The sequence below is a fragment of the Equus asinus genome, chromosome 2, assembly GCF_041296235.1.
Source record: "Equus asinus isolate D_3611 breed Donkey chromosome 2, EquAss-T2T_v2, whole genome shotgun sequence".
NCBI classification, from domain to species: domain Eukaryota; kingdom Metazoa; phylum Chordata; class Mammalia; order Perissodactyla; family Equidae; genus Equus; species Equus asinus.
The window spans coordinates 65,730,128-65,747,394 of record NC_091791.1 but is presented as its reverse complement, the minus strand read 5'-3'; the positions used below and the strand labels follow the sequence as shown (position 1 = coordinate 65,747,394).

The 17,267-nt window shown below is 45.3% G+C and overlaps 1 protein-coding gene across 3 annotated transcripts in view; it reads left to right on the top strand.

Annotated features, from left to right (window-relative positions):
• The window catches only part of DLG5 (discs large MAGUK scaffold protein 5), a 128,753-nt gene extending 112,124 nt beyond the window's left edge, over positions 1 to 16,629 (top strand). For all 3 annotated transcript variants that reach the window (XM_014837034.3, XM_014837051.3, XM_044761744.2), the window contains 7 exons: positions 486 to 656; positions 1,541 to 1,737; positions 10,844 to 10,987; positions 11,246 to 11,373; positions 12,525 to 12,634; positions 13,300 to 13,409; positions 14,880 to 16,629. In XM_014837034.3, coding sequence (XP_014692520.2) covers positions 486 to 656; positions 1,541 to 1,737; positions 10,844 to 10,987; positions 11,246 to 11,373; positions 12,525 to 12,634; positions 13,300 to 13,409; positions 14,880 to 14,983 — 964 coding nt within the window. In that variant the 3' untranslated portion in view covers positions 14,984 to 16,629. The remainder of the gene's footprint in view (positions 1 to 485; positions 657 to 1,540; positions 1,738 to 10,843; positions 10,988 to 11,245; positions 11,374 to 12,524; positions 12,635 to 13,299; positions 13,410 to 14,879) is intronic.
• The last annotated feature ends 638 nt before the right edge of the window (positions 16,630 to 17,267 follow it).

Here is a 17,267-nt window from a genome sequence, read left to right as displayed (position 1 = left end):
AAATCTGAGGCCACAAAAAGAATAAAAACATTGATCAACTGTATACCATGAGGTACGGGTCCCTGTTTCTAGGACCCCCTCCTGGGTGGGAAATGACATGTTTGCATCCTGGGGGGTTTCCAATCTGTAGGAGCCATGAGCCTTGACTCAGGGGAGAAAGGCAATTGGGAAAGGCCCATTTGGAAGGGGAGGTATGGCCTTGGTCCTTGGCCAGAAGTTCTTTATCTGATAGGCGTGAGGCAGCTCTTATCACCAGGGAGCCTCTGACTTCAGAGGAGGAAAGGCACCTTCTTTGTCCTGTATGTAAAGTCCGGGTTCCCTCCTTTGGGAACTGCCACCAGGATGGGAAAAGGTGGGTCCTGATCATGGTCTTGGGAAAGCTCAGAGCAGGAGAGTGGCCCCAGGAGTCTGGCTGCCACGATGTGTGACTTGTCCTGCAGCAGCCAGAAGTCTCCTGATCCTCTTCCCTTTGTCACTTCGTCTAGGGCCCTGTACGACCGGCTGGCAGAGGTGGAGCATGAGCTCAGCTTTAAGAAAGACGACATCCTCTACGTTGATGACACCTTGCCCCAGGGCACATTTGGGTCCTGGATGGCCTGGCAGCTGGACGAGAACGCCCAGAAGATCCAGCGTGGGCAGATCCCCAGCAAATATGTGTAAGTGTTCTCCATGTCTGACCTTGGGAGTGGGGTGGGGGTAGCATCCATGGAGCTTTCCCACAAGATGAGGGCCAGGGCCGGGGATGCTGGAAGACTCATTCTGCTGCTCATCTCAGCTTCTGGTCTATACTTTTTGCTGAAATTGCTTGTCCAGAAAGCTGTACTTGAGTCGGTGCTATACGGAAGCACAGTCGCAACTTAGGAGACATAATTTTTTTAACAGATGTATTGAGATATAATTCATGTACCAATCAATTTACCGAAAGTGTACAAGTCAGTGGCTTTTATTCTATTCACAGATAGGTACAACCATCACCACAGTCCATTTCAGAACATTTTCCTCACTTCAGAAAGAAGCCCTGTCCCCTTTCGCTATTGCCCCTCATCATTTGTCTCTCACCCCCTCCCCCCAGCCCCGGGCAACCACTCATCTACTTTCTGTGTCTGTAGATCTCCCTGTTCTGGGCTTTCATGTGGATGGAATCATATAGTATATGGTCTTTTGTGACTGTCTTCTTTCACTTAGCATTGTATTTTCAAGGTCTGTCCATGTTGCAGTGTGTTTCAGTGCCTCATTCCTTTTTCTGGCAGGAAATGTAACTTGTAATGTCACCAAGTGAAGGCTGTCTAGCAATTCCTTTGACACTCATCTGAATATAGATATTGGTCTTCTCTAAGAGCTTGCCCCCAGCTCTGGTGCTTGTGTCAACCCCACAGCAGTGGTACAGGGGTCCTCGGCATGGGTGGGTGAAGTTGCCGTGAAACCTGCAGAGGAGTGTTGGAGGAGCCTGTAGTCCCAGCTCTCGCTCTCCTCATGGGCAGGATGGGCAGGAGATGGTCCCTGTGGTCCCATCCAGCACTGCTATTCCCTGTGACTGCAGGATGGACCAAGAATTCTCCAGGAGGCTCAGCATGTCTGAAGTCAAAGACGACAACGCCACTGCAAAGACGCTGTCGGCGGCTGCACGCAGATCCTTCTTTCGAAGAAAACATAAGCACAAACGCAGTGGGTCCAAAGATGGGAAAGACCTTCTTGCCTTGGACACCTTTTCCAATGATTCCATTCCACTCTTTGAAGGCAAGTGGCTGAGCTTGCTTTTTTAACAGGCTCTCAGGATTAGATTTGCTGTTAACCACAGAAGCCTCACAACAGTGACTTAAACAAGATAGAGATTTGCCTACTTTCACACAGAAGTAGTCTGGAGGTAGGCATCTAGGTTGGGATGGTGGTGCTGGTGTCTTCAGAGTCTACTATCCATAGGGCATGGCTTCCATCCTTAACGTTTCCCCGTGGTCACCACATTTCATTGTAGCTCCATCCATCACGTCCATGTTCAGGCAGCAGGAAGGAGGAAGGGGCAAGGCAAAAGTGTGCCTCAGTTTAGTGTACCTCTTTAAATAGCTTCCCTGGAAGCCCCACCCTTTGATTTCTACTTACATCTCATTGGCCACTTGGATGGGCAAGGGAGGCTGAAAAGGCAGGTTTTTGGCTGGAGCATTGCTGGCCTCAGTAATGCAGGTTCTGTTAGTAAGGAAGAAAGGAAGGAGAGGTATTAAGCGGGCAAAAAGCAGTTTTTGTTCAATATATTGCTTGTAGTTTGTTTTGGGTTATTACAGGCTGCTCGGTGGTGACCACTGACCACCAGTCTCTGCAGATCTTTGGCCTTTTCTGGCCTCACTCCCTGTGTCTGTTAATGATTCTTACAAGATCCTCCCAGGCCCGGGTGCTGATGTAGGCCCAGAGTTGCATATTAGGGAGTATCAGATCCCCTGTGAGGTCACCTTTGCGGAAAGGGTGTATTTCTCCTGTAAAGCAGGAGGCTCTCATGAATGCTGCTCCTGGGACCCCGCATGTACGTCCATTGTTCTAGAACATGCGCCCTCCTGGGCAGGCAGGGTGGGGAGGTGGCCTTGAGCAACAGAAGGTAGGATAGCAGGTTTCCTTCTTCCCTCCTTTCCTTGCTCCCTCCCCTCTTTCCCTCCTTCTTTCTTAATTTTTTAAATTAAGGCCTTAGGCACAGCAAGTTGAGTGAATCCTACCTATGTTCATGGCCCACTGTCACTGTCAGTCAGGACAGGGCTTGACACGCCACAGCCCATGAGCCAAATCTAGCCCACTGCCTGTTTTTGTATGGCCTGCAAGCTAAGAATGGGTTCTTAGACTTTAAAATGTGTGAAGACTGTATTAGTCACTGGGCAATAATAGTTGCTTGATTTTGCCTTTTGGCCTTCAAAGCCTAAAATATTTACTCTCTTGCCCTTTACAGAAGAAGTCTGCCGACCCCTTACTCAAGGCATGGTTTCTCTCTTAGATTGCTTTTGTTTTTTCTCCTTTCATTTCTTTGACCTCCGCTTTCATATCCCCCCTCCCTTTTCTCCCATAGACACCGTCTCTGGAGTAGTCAGTGGATGTCCAATAGATATGTTTGTCTTTGAAAAATAGCCTTTTGTCTACTCTTCTTTTAGTTCTTCAGGGTTTTTTTGCATTATATTTTTTGAAGTTGTCTTTAAGAGCACGCACCTTTTGAATTGTTATATCTTCCTGGTAAGTTGACCCTTTTGTCATCATGAAATGTCCTTCTTTATCTCTAGTCACGTCTCTTGCCTTGAACTCTGTTTTGTGTGATATTGTTATTGTTGTACCAGTTTTCCTTTGGTTAGCATTTGCATAGTTCATCTTTTTTCATCCTTTTATTTTAAACTTTCTGTAGCTTTATATATATGTATTTTTTTAAAGATTTTATTTTTCCTTTTTCTCCCAAAGACCCCCGGTACTTAGTTGTGTATTTTTAGTTGTGGGTCCTTCTAGTTGTGGCATGTGGGACACCGCCCCAGCATGGCTTGATGAGTACTGCCATGTCTGCACCGAGGATTTGAACTGGCGAAACCCTGGGCTGCCGAAGCAGAGTGCGCGAACCCAACCACTTGGCCACCGGGCTGGCCCCTCTGTAGCTTTATATTTAAATGTTTCCTATAAGCAGCATGTGGGTTTTTTCAACCCACAGTGACAATCTCTTTTTTTCATTTTATTGAAGTATAATGTGTGTACAGAACAGTGTCACTTTTGGAAAATGCCTGGCCAGTGTTTCTTTAAAACTACTTCTGTGCTTGTCTTTCCTCTCCTGCATCTTAGCTCTTTGACCATGTCCATATGTGTTTTACACCTTCTTTTCCCCCTCTATTTTCTGTCTTTTTGGTTTTTTTGTCTCCGTGCTTCAACTTGGATAGCTCAGATATTTTCCACTGAACTTTCCCTCTTCATTACTCCACTCTTCTGTTGTGTCCAATGTTATTTCAGAAATTGCATTTTTCAGTTCTAGTTTCTGTTTGATATTTTTGTGGTAAAAAACACATTAAATCTACTATCTTAACCATTTTTAAGTGTACAATTCAGTGGTGTTAAGTATATTTGCATTGTTGTGCAGCAGATCTCTAGAACTTTTTTATCTAGCAAAATTGAAATTCTGTACCCACTGAACACTAATTCCGCCTCCCCTCTTGCCCCAACCCTTTACAGCCACACCACCTTTTCTATTTCTATGATTTTGAATACTTTAGATACTTCATATGAGTGGAATAATACAGTATTTATCCTTTTGTGATTAGCTTATTTCACTTAGCAAAATATCCTTGAGGTTCATCCATATCGTAGCATGTGACAAGTTTCCTTCTTTATTTACGGCTGCATAGTATTTCATTGTATGTATCTACCACATTTTCTTTATCCATTCACTTGTCAATGGACATTTGGATTGCTTCTGCCTCTTGGCTATTGTCAATAATGCTGGATGAACACGGGTGTACAAATGTCTCTTGGAGATCCTGCTGTGAATTCTTTTGGCTATATACACAGAAGTGGGATTGCTGGATCATATGTTAATTCTATTTTTAAATTTTTTGAGGAACCACCATACTCTTTTCCATAGTAGCTGTATCATTTCATATTCCCAACAGCAGTGCACAAGGGTTCCAATTTCTCCACATTCTTGCCAACACCCGTTATCTTCCGTTTGCTCGTTTCTTTTGATAGTGGCCATCCTAATGGGTGTGAGGTGGTATCTCAATGTTTTGATTTGCGTTTCTCTTAATTAGTGATGTTGAGCATCTTTTTCATATGATTGATGGCCATTTGTATATCTTCTTTGGAGAATTGTCTGTTCAAATCCTTCACCCATTTTTAATCAGATTATTTGTTTTGTTGAGTTCTAGAACTTTCTTATAGATTCTGGATATAAACCTTTCAGATACACACACACACACACGCACATCATCTGCAGATATTTTGTCTTCTTCCGTAGGTTGTCTTTTCATTCTGTTGTTTGTTTACTGTGATGCACAGAAGTTTTAAAATTCAATGTGGTCCTATTTGTCTATTTTGATTTTCTTGCCTGTGCTTTTCTTGTCCCTATTCAAGTAATCTTTGCCCACACCAATGTCATGAAACTCTTCCTCTATGTTTTCTTCTAGGAGTTTTATAGTTTCAGGCCTTATGTTTAGGTCTTTAATCTATTTGGGTTTAATTTTGGTATATGGTGTGAGATAAGGGTCCACCTTCACTCTTTTTCATGTGGACATCAGTTTTCACAACACTGTTCGTTGAAGAGACTTCATTTCCCCATTGTGTAGTCTTGGCACCCTTATCAAAAATCAGCTTGCCTTATGGGGGCCGATCCCCATGGCCGAGTGGTTAAGTTCCTGTGATTTGCTTCGGCAGCCTAGGGTTTGGATCCTGGGTGCAGACATGGCACCACTCATTAGGCCACATTGAGGTGGCGTCCCACGTGCCACAACTAGAAGGATCCACAACTAAAATATACAACTATGTACTGGAGGGATTTGTGGAGAAAAAAGCAGGAAAAAAAATCATTTTGCCTTATATACAAGCATTTATTTCTAGGCTCTCTATTCTGTTCCATTGGTCTCTAAATATATGTCTTTATGCCACTACCACACTGTCTTGATTACTGTTGCTTTGCAGTATTTTTCAAAATCAGGAAGTATGAGACCTTCAACTTTGTTCTTTTTAAGATTGTTTTGGCTATTCCAGGTCCTCTGAGATTCTGTATGAATTTTCGCATTTTTTTTTCTGTTTCTACAAAAAAATGCTATTGGGATTTTGATACGGATTGCACTGAATCTGTATAGATTGATTTGGGTAGTATGGACATTTTAATGATAATGAGTCTTCCAATTCGCGAGCACAGAATATCTTTCCATTTATTATATCTTTGATTTCTTTTTGCCATGTTTTGTAGTTTTTTGTAGTTTTCAGCATACAAGTCTTTTACCTCCTTGGTTTGGTTTATTCCTAAATATTTTATCCTTTTTGAGGCTATAGTAAATGGGATTGTTTTCTTAATTTCTTTTTCAGATTGGTCATTGTTAGTATTAAGAAATGCAACTAATTTTTGTGTTTTGATTTTGTGCCCTGAAACTTTGCTGAAATCACTTATTAGTTGTACCAGTTTTTTAATGGATTCTTTAGGGTTTTCTACATAAAAGATCATGTCATCTGCAAACAGATAATTTTACTTCTTGTTTTTCAATTTGGATGCCTATTGTGAATTTCTTTATCTTGTCTCATTTCTCTGGCTAGGATTTCCAGTACTATGTTGGATAGTAGTGGCGAGAGTAGCCTCCTGGCCTTGTTCCTGATCTCAAACCGAAAGCATGAGCTTTCAGTCTTTTGCCGTGGAGTGTGATGTTAGCATGGGCTTTTTATATATGGCTTTTGTTATGTTGAGGTAGTTTCCTTCTATTCCTAGTTTGTTGAGTGTTTTCTTTTTTTAATCGTGAAAGGGTGTTGGTTTTGTCAAATGCTTTTTCTGCATCAATTGAGATCATCATGTGGTTTTTGTCTTTCATTTTGTTAATGTGGTGTATCACATGGATTGGTTTTTGATTATCGAACTATCTTTGCTTTCCATGTATGAATCCCACTTGGTCATAGTTTATAATCGCTTTAATATGCTGTTGAATTCAGTTTGCTAATATTTTGGTAAGGATTTTTGCATCAGAATTTATCAATGGTATTGGTCTGTAGTGTTCTTTTCTTGTGTCTTTAGCTGGTTTGGGTGTCAGAGTAATGCTGACCTCATAGCATGAGCTTGGAAGTTTTCTCTCTTCAGTTCTTTGGAAAAGTTTGAAGAGGTCTGGTGTTAATTCTTCTTTAAATGTTTGCTTGAGTTCTCTGGTGAAGCCGTCTAGTCCTGGGCTTTTCTTTGTTGAGAAGTTTCTTGGTTCCTGTTCCGATCTCCTTACTTGTTAAGGTTTGTTTAGATTTTTTATTTCTTCATGATTTAGTCTTGCTAGGTTGTGTGTTTCTAGTCATTTATCATTTCTTATCACTTACCAATTTGTTGACATATAATTGGTAATTTCTTATAATTTTTTAAATTTGTGAAATGTACTGTCTCATTTCTAATTTTAGTTATTTGTCTTCTCTGCTTTTTTCTTCATTAGTCTGGCTAAGAGTTTGTCTTAAAAGGTCTTAAAGACCTTAAAGTTTGTCTTAAAAATGTCTTTCAGTCTTTTCAAAAAACCAACTTTTGGTTTCATTGATTTTTTTTCTAATTGTTTTTCTATTTTCTATTTCATTTATCTCTGTTCTTATCTTTATTATGTCCTTCCTTTTGCTGATTTTGGGTTTAGTCTGTTCTTTTTCTGGTTCTGTAAAGTGTAAACTTAGGTTGTTGATTTGAGATCCTTCTTTTTCAGTGTCAGCATTTATCACTGTAAACTTCCCTCTTAGAACTGCTTTTGCTGCATCCCATACTTTTTCGTGTGTTGTGTATTTTCATTTGTCTCCAGACATTTTCTGAATTCCCTTGTGATTATTTTTTTGACCCATTGGTTGTTTAAGGGTGAGTTGTTTTAATTTCTAATTTTTTTTTTTGTAGACTTTCCTGCTGCTGTTGATTTCTTGTTTCATTCCGTTATGGTCAGAGAAGATACTTTGTATAATTGCAGTCTTAAATTTGTTAAGACTTGTTTTGTGGCCTAATGTGATCTATTTTAGAGAACGTTCATGTGCATTAGAGAACAATGTGTGTTCTGTTGTTGGGTGGAGTGTTCTGTGTGTACCTATTAGGTCTATGGTGTTATTCAAGTGCTCTGTTTCCTTACTGATCTTCTTTCTGGTGGTTCTATTTGTAACTGAAGTGGGGCATTGAAGTCCCTACTAATATTATGTTACTATCTGTTTCTCCCTCCACTTCTGTCAGCTTGAGCTTTGCATATTTGGAAGCTCTAATGTTAGATGCAGATATATTTATAATTGTTGTATCTTTCTGTAGAACTGACTTTTTGATTGTTATATAGTGTCCTTTTCTGTCTCTTGTGATAATTTTTGTCTTAAAATCTATTTTGCATGATATAGCTATGGCCAGCCCTGTTCCTTTTAAGTTCCAATTTTCAGGAAATATCTTTTTCTTATCCTTTGACTTTTACCCTATGTGTGTCCTTAGGTCTAAAGTGAGTCTTTTGTAGACAGCGTATGGTGGGGTCTTGTTTTTTATCCATTCAGCCAATCTGTGTCTTTTGATTGGGGCTTTTAATCTACTTACATATAACGTATTACTGATATGAAAGGACTTATTATTGCCATTTTGTTGTTTTCTGTATGTCTTTTAGCTATTTTGTCCATCTTTTCCCCCCTTGCTGCCTTCCTTTGTGTTTCATTAATTTTTTTGTAATAACGTTTTGATTCCCTTCTCATTTTACTTCATGTATATTTTATAGATATTTTCTTTGTGCTTGCCATTGCAATTATGTAAAACATCTTAAAGTTATAACAGTCCATTTTAAACTGATAATTACAATCTCATATAAAATTATATTTTTGTGTCCCCCCACTTTATGTTGTTGATGGCACCAATTACCTCTTTTTATAATGTGTATTTATTAGCATAGACATAGTTAGTTTTAGCTTTTGGTTTTTAATATCTATACCAGATTTAAAAGTGATTTATGCATCTATATCACATTACTTCAGATTCTCTGTCTGTCTGTATATTTACCCTTACCTGGGAGTTTTGCATTTTCTCTGGGCTGCTTACTCTGGTTGGATTCATTGACTGCTGAGATGCTGTCTAGCCTTATGATTCTGTAATTAGGAGGACTTCAGTGAAGCAGATTATTCAGGGAGGAACAGAATCTTCTAATTGGTACCTCACAGTGTGGAATGTTAACAGTCATTACCTGATTCTTTTTCAAGTAAGTTGAGAAGAACAGTGACTTAATGACCATAAACAGGGAAATGGAAAAATAGATGTAGTGTATCCATGTGTGGGATGTTCAAGAGGAATAAAAGAGATCAAGATGAGTCAACACGGATGCCTTCCAGAAACATAACACTGAGTGAAAGAAGGAGTTGCAGATTTTACAGTATCATGCCATTTTTGTTGGAACACACACATACACAACATATTTTCTAGTCTTTTTGAGCATATAAAAATCAACATGTAAGAATAGGGAAGCATCTGGAAGGGTATACGTCCAGCTCATGATAGTGGTTACTTCTGAGGAAGCTGGTGGGGACCAGGATTGGAGAAAAGACATCGAAGAGGATGTTTGGCTTTATCTGTAGTATTCTAATTTTTAAAAGAGAGGATGTGTTCATCTCTTGCCCTGAGGCTCTTCAGAGTGTTTGGTCCAAAATGCGTGGGGTTCTTGGACAGCGAATGTGGTCACCAAAACCTCCCCCTGCCTTGTTAGCAGATGAGACACCAGGTTGAGACATGCTGTACAGAAAGCCATCTATATGTACGTGGATAATCACCAGTCCTAGAAAATACATGTGGAGGTGTGGATGAGGGAAGGGGGGAGTGTTCACTTCCCCCTCGATTCTGCTCACGCGCTCGGTTCTTAGGGAGCTGAGGCTGTACCCAGCACTGTGCTGTGTGTTCACTTACAGCTCTGCTTTCTGGCCCCTCCTTCCTCATCTCCTAGTTAAGCCTCGCTGTATAGTTGTGCATAGGCCTTCCAGGCTGACCCTCTCATTGACCTTTCCTCACAAATCCACCTTAGCCTACCCTCACCTCAGCTCTGCCCCTCCCCGTCGCCATCACCCACCGTCCTGCCATGCCGTGCCTGGGCGCAGCGCCCATCCCACCTGGCCTTCTGGTCTCTGCATCCTCTGATCCACATAGTGTTCCTCTCGCTTCTGCCGCTCCCTGGGCTCTCCTGTTCTGCTGCCTGGAGCTCTTGGGCAGCTCTTGTATGGTTGTCTTGCTTTTCATGTGTTGCTGTCCTAGACATGTGATGCTGGTTAGAATGTGAGCTTGACTTTAATGGCAAGGGCTGTGCTTTATATTCTTTTTAAAGTGTTTCCAAGGTGCCAGCACAGTGATACCAGGAAGATGCCAAGAAAAGAGTTGTGTGCTGGTTTTTAGACCTCTCTTTCCACAGGGACTTTTTATTCATTTGGAGGGAGAGGATACACATATCAACTAGGACAAGAGTTGACTGTTGTAACTGAGACCAAATGACAGTGGCCGAAGCATGATAGGAAGCTTATTTCTCCGCCATGTAAAAGTCTGAGCTGGCAGGTGGTCCCAGGGAGGCAGCTCTGTTCTGGGGAATCACCCAGGGACCCAGGTCCCTTCTGTCTTGTAGCATGCCGTCTTCTAAGGGTTGTCCTCATCTGCGGAGTCAGAGGTGGCTCACAGCACCTGGTCCTGTGTTTCAGCCCATAGGAAGGGGGTGAGGAAGTACAGGCTTTGCCTCTGCTCACCACACTGGGGAGGTCTGGGTCACCTGACCATGCCTTCCTGCAGGAGAGATTATACCTGCTAAACCTCAGAGGATGTATCTCTAGAGAGCGGAGAATGGATACTGGGGTTGAGGGGAGCAGGCCTAAGGCACATGCGGGAGAATTTGAGCAGAAGAAAGTGCTGAAATGACTGTTAAAGACTGACTGCCTTAAGTGTTCATGGAGCAGGGGACACTTTTGCTGGACTCCAGGAGTGAGCATGCCCTGGTGTGCCCGGCACGTGGGACTCTCAGTGCTGAAACCGCGCAAGTCCCAGCAAACTGGGGTGAGATGGTCACCCTACCTGGCTATGAATTTGTGGAGTGAAGGGTGTGGGCCTAGCTGGGTGAGCAAGGTCAGGTGAGCTGTGGGCTCCCAGCCCCTCCCCGTCTGCTCCAGGCTGGTGCCCATGACACTGCCCCTCTCCCCTCAGATTCCGTGAGCCTTGCCTATCAGCGAGTCCAGAGAGTAGACTGCAGCTCCCTGAGGCCCGTCCTGATTCTTGGGCCTTTGCTGGACGTGGTGAAGGAGATGCTGGTGAACGAGGCGCCCGGCAAGTTCTGCAGATGCCCCCTTGGTAAGGGGTTCCCCCCTGGGCCTTCTGGGCTGTGTCTGTCCCTGTGTCCAGTCCACCTGTCTCCTGGGGCCAGATCCTCTGGTGTTTCACAGCCCTCCTGATTTGGGTCAGATTCTTGGCTTCCGGTTCTTTCTCTGGAAGAGTGGACAGCAGGACCAGGTTCCTAACAGCTCTTCTGCACAGTGTTCTTCCCCACAACGTGCTGTGACAGCTCACTGTGCCGGGGGGCATCCTGATTCCCATGTGTGTGCTTTGCAGAGGTGATGAAGGCCTCCCAGCAGGCCATTGAGCGGGGCGTCAAAGACTGCCTGTTTGTCGACTACAAGCGGAGGAGTGGCCATTTTGACGTGACCACAGTGGCTTCCATAAAGGAGATCACAGAAAAGGTACCTGTTGCTTCAGACCAAGGCTTAGGTGACTGTTGAAGCATTGAGTGGACCCCCTGTGCCTTTGGACCTTGGCCTTCTGTGTCTCTCAGGCCAGTGAGCTCACCTGTGTCCTGTTAGGGCAGATTAACCTACTCAGGGCTCCCCTGTTACTTCTGAGTGCTTCCGCTTTCATCAGTAGGAAGCTAGCCTTGGGCAGGCATGTAGGAGTCTCCATCTGTATGTGTCAACTCTCCCCCTCTGAGGAGATCTCACAAGAGCTTTGAATTCTAGGAAAGCCCTCTCACAGGGAATTCTACAACAGGGTCCTGGCATTCCTCTGTTGGGCTTGTGTGCAGAACTTTGTGTGTGCCTTATCCTGGGGACGATGCACAGCTTCCACCAGGGCCCCTGTCCTTGAAAGGGTTACAGGTGGTGCTGTCTGTCTTCAGGCCCGTTTCCCAGGTAGCATGAGGAGGCACAGGGAACTCTGCAGTGTGTTGGAAAGGCCACCCCCGAGAGCGTGGGCACTCCTTGGGCTCGGTCCTTCTCAGCAGGTCAGCTCACCTCGTTGGGCTTTGGTTTTCTTGTTACGTGAAGGAGTTGGCTTCTTACAGCTCTAAGTGTCGGTTGCCCAGTTGAGGTGGACGAGCTCCAGTCAGGGGTGTCCCGGAAGTTAGAAAGCCTGCCAACAGTTGGGCCCCCTCACTGGAGCTTTCAGGGGCTGGGGGGAGTGATAGGCAGAGTGCCATGGCCTTCGTTTGGCTCACACTTGACCTGGAGGCTCAGGGGACCCCAGGACGCATTTCAGCCACAGCCATGCAAAGACACGCGTGACCTTTCCCCGCCGCAGGCCCTGCTGAGAGTCTTTGAGTCTTCGTTTGCTCCGTCTGGCGGAAGGAAGGTTTCTAAGCCGGGCAGGGGTGGAGCTTTAAGAAGGTCCCCATATCTGGGCAAAGGCAGGAAGGGAAGTTTGGAGTTGGTCTGTCCAGACCCTACTCAGCCCTGGCTCCCAGCCTCGACCACCATCAGAGCTGATAGCTTCTGGGGAGAGATTTTCCAGGATAAGGTTTCCCCACGGTTCATCATGTGTGGTCTTCCTGAGAGACTGGTCTTGCTGCCTTGTTCATGGGTAGAACTGTATGTGTTCACTCTCCCCACGTCCCTCTCAGAACCGGCACTGTCTCCTGGACATTGCTCCCCACGCCATCGAGCGGCTGCACCACATGCACATCTACCCCATCGTCATCTTCATCCACTACAAGAGCGCCAAACACATCAAGTAGGTGACCAGCTCCTCGGAGCTGAGCCTGGGGCCTTGCTGGGATGGGGCTGCTGGCTTAAACAGCCAAGGCAGCAGGGCTGTTGGCTTTGAAGTAGGTGGCATGTATAGGAATGAGCCTTCCCCCTAAAGCCCCCACCTCATGTTCAGAGTCACGCAGTGTTAACCAAGCACGGCCCTCCGTGCCTACCACCCTTCGCCCTGCTGGGTGCTGCCACAGTTCCTTGAGTATGTCCAGCTTTGCATAGCTCCCCTCCTGCCCCATCCCCCTTTCCCTTCTCCTGTCTCTCAGCTTGGTGCTCACAGGGATGCAGGAACTGGGTGACCTGGGCTAAGTCCAGCTTGCAAGGAGCTGGCTTGTGGCTTGGGTGAACCTTTACTTTCACTGAGCTTCAGTTTCCAAACTGGTTGGGCTAACAGTTCATCAAGGTCCCCCTCCACTTTGCCTTTCTGTGCTTTGAAGCTTCTGGTACCTGCACTCGAGGGCCTGCTCCCTGTGCGCATGCACTGGGGCACCCACCTTTCCCCCCTCTGCCCAGAGCTCCCCATGGGCTGCAGGCTACTGCTGTGCTTTACGAGGGGAGCTCATGGGGCCCCTGTGTGATGGAAAGAGGAGGGCCTGGGGAGGCGAGAGGCTCAGCTTGGTTCTCCGGATGTCCTGACAGGGAGCAGAGAGACCCCATCTACCTGAAGGACAAGGTGACTCAGAGGCATTCCAAAGAGCAATTTGAGACGGCTCAGAAGATTGAACAGGAGTACAGTAGGTACTTCACAGGTAGGTGGTGCATCTGAGCTGGAGAGGCAGAGCAGGGAGTGGGGATGGAAACAGGATTTCCAAAGACATGGTTCTGGAAAGCGGTAATAGCCCACACTTCTGGGTGCCTGGTGAATGCCACGGTAAACACTTTTATTACAAATGTTCTGATTGCAGGCACCGGGCAACGTCAGGAATTTTACATGTTGAAAGATAAAGTTCACTAATTTTGGCCTCAGGTCCTGGTCTGGCCTTTTCCTCTGGGATTTTTAAACGTGTTACATAGCATAGCTCCAGTGTTCCCTGGCAAGGCAGCACTTGGTGGTGGCTGTAGCCATCTGTCCTTCACACCTTCCAGGGCAGTCCAGTTTTGCCATGAGGTTTGGTCAAGAAAAGCGGTGTCCTTACATCTCTGGTCTTTGAGACAAAACAAACCAAAAGAGGCATGGCTCCAATTTTAGCTGCCATTTTGCTTTGTGTCTTTCAACCTCTTCCATAGAATCAGTCGTTTGTAGGGGGGTTAGTGACATTGTAGTCACAGAGAGGCTGGGACAGTGATTTTAATTAACTTGTAGAGAGTGCTATGATCTAATTTGGTGCTTCTCATGCAACAATTGGTCTCAAAAACCAATCTTCATCCTTCTGTCTATATATATGTTTGTGTTTTTTAACTTCCAGTCCATCGCAGACATTAACAATTACTAGAGACATGAAAATTTAAAACTCCAAAACTTACAAAACACAAGCCTTGGCTTTTTATTAGATTCAGCAGACATAAAATTACTCTGTCACATTTCCATAGCAGTTTCTAAATGCTCCCTGTCAATTTCTGTACATACCTCGTGGCAAGCAGCCGGGGCCTGGGTTGTCTACTGGCGCTGTTTGGTGGAGCACACTGAGAGCCATGGTCTTGTGTCTTCTGAGGTTTGGTGTTAAAAGCCTGAATAACAGGCCTGGGCCCCAGCTGGAGATGTGTCGTCTTCTCTGGGCCATGGGGTACTGGCTCCTGACACCCGTCCTTGCTTCCTATAGAATCCTACTGCCTATCAGACCATCACAGCACACGCCCAAACTGCCTTCCAATCTACTGGAGTCCCCACTGCAAGATTGGGCAGACCCAAGCCAGGGCATGCAGTGGGGGTGAGCAGTTTATGCGAGCGGTCAAATCCTAGCCATTCATGTTCCAGACGCTGGGAAAGCCTGGCAGAATTTGACACCCACCTTCATTTGGGGCCTGTATTTTCAGCATCCTACTGAACAGTTGACCAGAGGGACAGATACGAAGCCAAAGGGATTTGCACTCAACTCTCAATTTTCTTTTTCTTCCCTAATTCCTTGCTGATGGATGAGAGTCAGGTGGGAGTAGGGCAGAAGGGTCAAGTAGCTCAGAATAGGCAGGAGAAGAGAAAGAGGAAAAGATGTATTTATTTGCCTCAAACCTGAGGTCTTACTCTGAGCTCAGTGATGTGTGTGTTTGGGGCTCTTTTGCAGGCATCGTCCAGGGAGGAGCCCTGTCGAGCATTTGCACTCAGATCTTGGCAATGGTCAATCAAGAGCAAGATAAGGTCCTGTGGATTCCAGCCTGCCCACTGTAGAAGATCACTGTGTTGGGGAGTGACTGCACCTCGTCTGCCACTGTGAACACCTGGCTCAGCTCTTCGTTAGTGATGAGACATAGAAGTCTATGTGTATATAAACATGAAGGGGAAGGATCCATGAACAAGGACTCCAGAAGCACCTCCTTTGTATACAGAGGGCTGGCGGACTGTTCCTCTTACACCTGTGCTTTAAGACAAAACAAAAACCACAAAAGACTTTCAATTAGAGGGGTTTGACACCAGCCTTTCTTTAGCCAGCTGATCAGAGATGCTGCAAAGAGAACCTTTCAGATCACAGTTTACAAGCCTTTTCTAAGTATTTGGTTGTTTATGTTTACTTGAATGGCTCCGTGTGGTCGGTGCCCAGCCCTGCCCCTCTATCAACCCAACTCCCCGTGTTGCTTTCGTGTTGATTTTGTTCCTGTTTTCAGCCAAACAACTCTGGAACCTCACCAGGGGCTGCTTGCTTTGGGAGGTTCTTGTCGGTGGGACCAGAGCTTTGACAAACTTCCTGCTCCTCTGTGGCACCTCTCCTGGAAGGACCTCGCGACTGCAGATTCTTAGACATCTGTGGTGGCAGAACCAGTGCCTTTGTGGGGCTCACTCGCCAGGGGCAGTGTTCTCCCCACCTGCACCAGGGAAGGTGACTTTTGGCAGTCTTACACACTCATCTCTCAGACCTTCTCTCCTGCCTTCCATGTCTTCTCCTTCGTCTGCATTTGTTGTTTCAGCATTCTGTCTGGTCCGTTGGAGCGTCATAGGTTCATGATGACACAGCTCGTTCCAGGCAGGGCGTTAAGCTAGGGCTGATGCATGCCACTGGGTCCTTTTTAGGTTCTGTAAATAGTGACAGCCTTTATCAGTGCAGTTTTTGCAGGGTAATTCTTAAACTCTATCGAGTGGGCAGGCACAGTGCTCTTTTTGATATGAAAACATTCGTGTTTCAAACTTTGCATTGAGAGCTCTTGGGGGAAGCGTAATGATTAGTGTTATCACTGTCAAAAATCTAAAAAGAGAAACTGGGATCTTTTTAGTCTTGGCTACAGCACTCACGGCATGAACAGTACTCCATGAAGATGTCTTCATTCTTCGTTTGGGGTTTTTTTTTGCACTTCTGACGCTGGATGTCTCTGGCTGAAGATTTGATGTGGTCCCTCCTTAAACTGTGCGTCTTGTTAATAATAGGTACTGTACTGGGCTCCATGTAAGTGTCACTGGGGTATGATCTATATTTTAATACTGTTCCTAACATTTCATTTTACTAGCAGGAAATCTTTGATTTCATATTATTCTTTGTAATTCTAGACACTAGATTGTAGTTTAGTCATACTGACATTTTTTAAAAAGGGATATATTTTCTTGCACAATTGTTCAAAAAGAGACATGTTTCAGTCCTCAATGCTGCCCTTTGTTTTACAGGTACAAGTTTTCTAGCTCAGACAACTAAGACAACCATAGGCTGTCTCCAGGTCTTACTCGCATGCCCTTGGGGCTGTTCCTCTGAGTTGCAGACAGAGTGGGACTGTGATGGTACAGTGTGCGCAGGTACTGTTCTGACAGACTGGGATTTTCTGTACTAAAACCTTACTTTGTATCAAAAGTTACACAGACTTTAGTATAATAATAAAGGTCAGTTTCTGTAACTGGTTGTGGTGAAGACACCTGTGTTTCACTTGTTTCTGTCTTTTCCTGCTCCCTCAGCTTTCCTTTATTCCTAACTTGACACACCTTTCCTCCCTCTGCATGTGGCCAGGATTGGCTGATGTGTGAGGTTCTTTCTAGCTCTCGTGATAATCAGGAGCCCCTTTCACCTGCTGCATCAGCTTTGCTCTGACTCCGTCCTCCTCTCCCACGTGTTCGTCCATCCGTCCAGCACAGCGTAGGTACTGGTTGCGGCCAGATGGCTGATTTGCTTAAGACTCAGATCCTGCCCCTGGGTGCTCACATTCAGGTCTGCAAGTTTGGGATGGGTTGTGAAAAGCAAAGGAGATTTGAAGGACACCAGGATCCCCTAATATTCTCAGTCAGGACCCTGTCTGCAAGGGGTCAAGGGCCAGACCAGGTGAGGAGGGCCCAGCCTGGCATGGGGCTGCATTGTGGTACCACCCAGCATGCAGGGCTCTCCAGAGCAGCCTGCTTGGGCCTTAAAGTCCATGTTCCAGAGTGGCAGGGAAACTGGGAAAAGTGGCCAGGAAGCCAGGGCTGGCCTCATTAAACAACCTGAGGCCTGGGTCAGAGCAGAGCCCACCTACTCTGTTCTTTTTGCTTGGAGGAGCTTGAG